The sequence below is a fragment of the Apium graveolens genome, chromosome 10 (genome assembly GCF_009905375.1).
Source record: "Apium graveolens cultivar Ventura chromosome 10, ASM990537v1, whole genome shotgun sequence".
Classification (NCBI taxonomy): domain Eukaryota; kingdom Viridiplantae; phylum Streptophyta; class Magnoliopsida; order Apiales; family Apiaceae; genus Apium; species Apium graveolens.
Window position 1 is genome coordinate 46,854,733 of NC_133656.1, and position 3,956 is coordinate 46,858,688.

Below are 3,956 nucleotides of genomic sequence, written 5' to 3' on the forward strand. Positions count from 1 at the left end.
TGGATAATATTATTTTTTAAGTTTATGTGTATATAATTTTATTCTATTCTCAATATTATGTATTAAAAATATTGTATTAATATATATAATTTAAATTAAATTATTTCAAAATAATTTTTCACAAAAAATTACTTCCTATATCTCTTTCATTTGTTTACACTTTCCTTTTCGGGATATCTCTTCCAATTGTTTACATTTCAAAAAAATTTCCAAAAATAATAATTTTTTTATAATATTTAAAATAACTAATATATAATATAACCGGCTAAGCAGAAAAGTCAAACGAAACGAAACGCCACGCCCCTGAAGCCCATGTTTATCTTTTACATTGAAGGGATAAAAGGGGGCCCGAGACTGAGAGCAGTGAGGTTTGATTTTTTGACCAATTGTGTTTTTTGACAACTCTCCACACCCCTTCTTCAATTCCTGCAAGAAAATGAATTCCCATAAATCTCTTGTCATAGTTTTGGTGCTCTTCATAATCTGTTCTTCTCTCCGGGTAAAAGAATTACAAAGTCACGCACTTTGTCTATGTTATCATTTTTTAATTTTCTCTTAAACCCTAATCACGCCTCTCTGGATTCACACTGCAGGCAAAAGAATCCCCAGCTCTCGAATCATCCGCATTCTCGATTGCACTCCACACCCTTCAAAATCAAATCAAGTAAGTCCATGGTTGTCGAGTTTAATTGAACTTGAGTCGGTATCATTTATGTTGTGTTTGTTTTTTTGCAGTTACACATTTGAGAGGGTTGATCTGCTTCGTCGGGCAATGACTCACTGTTCCTTCTCAGAAGAGAACAACAAGGCTTTTAGCATTCTAGGCGAGAAAGTCATCGAAGCATCTGTTTCCCTATCCTCACTTGTTAATGACATTGACATAACGCCCAAGGACTTGAACAAGAGGATTTCGGAGTTATCCAAAGTGGAGGCATCCTGTTCTTTTGACGGATTTCAATTGGGATTACACAAGGTTGTTAGGGTTTCCAGGAAGACTAATTCGTCTACTCCTGCTGTGGTGTGTGCTTCATTTAGGGCCATTTTTGGTGCTATTGCTATTGATAAACGGAATTCTGATGATGCTGGGAGTGTCTTTTGGTATGTTCACGCTGGTGGCAAGGGAAGAGCTATGGCAATTTAAGTAAGCAATATCAATGTTTCTGTATGTTTTTTATATTTCTTGGTCTGGTGTGCTGTGTATAGCTTGTATGTTCTTCCATCAACAGAACTTTATGATTTAGGTCTTATGACTGTATAGTATCTTTTTAGATGAATATGCATTGTCTATTAGTGAATGGGAACTCTGGAAATGCCAAGTTATTTAGAATTCTGGCTTCACTGCTATTAAGAACATATTGTTCTCTTTTTTTCTGTGTGCTAATTTTGTTGTTAGATGACATTTCAAGATAAGCTGCAGACTTGGTGTCAACAAGTTCAATATTCATCAAGTACTTCAAGTCTCTTTTTTTTTTATACCTATTATGAGAATACATAAATGGTAGGTGCTACATGTTTTTGCTTGTCAATAAATTGCTCAGCTACGTTCTGTTAGCCAGAGTAACTTTACATAAGATTTCAAAGTTTATTGTTGACATGATAGTGAATGTGCGTTACTCCCTGTCACTTACATCTCCATGTCTCCCTGAACCTGGTAAAATGTGGCTTGAAAGAAATTTAATGTGTAGGCAATCTATGCTAAATTTGCTTCTATTAAATTTGTAGAAACGCAGAGCCTTTTTAACTTTCTCATGGCTTTTAACCTTGCAAACCATAGTGAAAGGGGTATGTTTTTTTTACAGGAAAATTGTTTTACGTTATATTTGCTAGATTGGATAGTACTGCTACAAGATATGTAATATATAATTCTGAGTTTCTTAAGCTACTAATAAATTCATTGTTAGTTAGGATTTTTAATTTTATTGTGTATGATCAAGGACTAACGAAGATAGTGATGTACATGATATAATTTAATTTTAGCTGAAGATGATTGATTGAGCTTCTGTTAGTGAATTAAGGCGAGAGTTACTTCTGTTCCCCTCAAGTGCTGGTAACACATGCTCTATTTTTATTTAGAAAAAAAGAAAGAACATTTTATGGTCAGTTCTTTATAGCCTTCATTATAAGTATTAGTAAAGGGAAAGAACTCCAAGATGAAACAAAAAAGGTGGTGTTAATTGGTGAAAGTCGATAACATAATTGTATAATTGATGATTGATCACTCCAACATATATGAGATGATGCAAACTTTTGAATAAATTATCTTTTATCGTGAATGCAGTGGGTAAGTTCTTTGTCTTTAGAAGTTATTGACTTAAGCTGACGATAGTTGCTATAATACCAGCAATTAAACAAAAAAGAAGTCCACAATGCATTCTGTCCGATTTAAATGGTTAGCTCATTACATTTCCATACTCTATTAATTAGTAATTACTGATATTTTCTATTAATTACTGATATTTTGTCTTTCCAACAGACCAGAATCTCGTCTTACAAATATTCTCTTACTAGAGATCATGTTATGCTACAAAGTAGCATGGTCCTGTTCTTTAATCTCATGTTCTCTTTTCTTATGAATTTAACCTTTAGTTGAGTACCTTCACAATTTTCGTTCCATTCCCTTTCAAGTGAACTTAACTTTACTGGAGGTAAGTTACTGATAGCTGCTTTTGACATTTGTAAACTCCAAATTATGGTAAAACACCGTGAAGATCTCTTGCTTGGTGTAAATCTGTTGTCTCTAGCGGAGCTCTGCTTTCTTATCTGACTTGTACTGGTTTATGTGGTTATCAGTCTGTCTGTTAGTCCAAGACCTTTTATTTTCTGTAACTTCGTACCAAGGACTACCACGAGTTTTATTTAGGCTCCGTTTGAGAGTGCGGTTGAAAACTGCTATGCTGTGGAAAAAGTACTGGTGGAAAAAGTGTTGTTTGGTGATTTTTTTTTTAATTTATGCATATTTTGAGATATAATATATAAAAATAATGTTTTTGAGAAGGTTTTATGATAAAAATGATAGATACTTTTTGCAAAAGGTGAAAACAGCTTTTTCCAAATGCATGAGGGACATACTTTTGCTAACAACAGCTTTTAGACTAAAAATGCTTTGCTTTTATAATTTACCAAATACCTGTTAGACAGTTTTTCAGCAAAAAACGGTTGTAGCTGTCTGTAACAGCAATACCAAATGGGGCCTTAATCTAGTATTCTCAGCTGTGTTGGAAAAAAATTGAGATTCATAAGCAACATAAGCAATTAGGCATATAGGCGTTTCAGGTATATCTATAACATAGTTCCTCATTTTTCCGGATCTGGTGAGATTAGATGCAATTGCCTCTGGTATTTTTTTTAAATGTCCATGGATACAGTGGTTAGCATATGTCGCACCTTTCTGCTGGTAATATCTCTGCTTTGCCACCATTTCCTATGTAATTCCAACTAACTCCTTGTTCTATTGTCTTCTTTGTCACATATTTCTAGAGTAAAAGCAGATTGTGCAACTCAAGTCTGCCCTTTGTGCAAATTCTATACCTATTATATATTGAACTGTGTACCCAAGGTTTAGAAGACAATGACAATGCACTGTGTGTATTTCTGTTGGTTTACCACTTACACCGTCTGTCAATAGCTTGAATGGTTGCTTCTTTTTCGTCATTTCATCTGTAGCAAGAGCAGGCTGAGATCAGAGTTCATTTGGTTCCACCACTTTCATAATGTATATAAAAACGGTTGACTTGAAATATAGAGATCAGATTATATTGGGGCGATTAAATTATTTATAATTACTGATAAAAAAATAATTAAAATTTTGTATAAATATGTATTGCTTTATATAAGCTTTATATTTAAAACTTAGGATATGATTCAATTAAATGTGATGTCAATCCAAATAGATACTCTATCTGATTTGATTTTTGAATTTACCATATCAAATTTCCAAATTTTATATACTTAAACTT

At 33.3% G+C, this 3,956-nt stretch overlaps 1 protein-coding gene across 1 annotated transcript; it reads left to right on the forward strand.

The window, feature by feature from the left end:
* Nucleotides 1–323: 323 nt before the first annotated feature.
* LOC141693451 (protein NUCLEAR FUSION DEFECTIVE 2) lies at nt 324–1,397 on the forward strand. The gene is made up of 3 exons (XM_074498550.1): nt 324–499; nt 594–664; nt 736–1,397. The coding sequence occupies exons 1-3, from the start codon at nt 437–439 to the stop codon at nt 1,139–1,141; spliced, it is 540 nt and encodes a 179-aa protein (XP_074354651.1). The 5' UTR covers nt 324–436; the 3' UTR covers nt 1,142–1,397.
* The last annotated feature ends 2,559 nt before the right edge of the window (nt 1,398–3,956 follow it).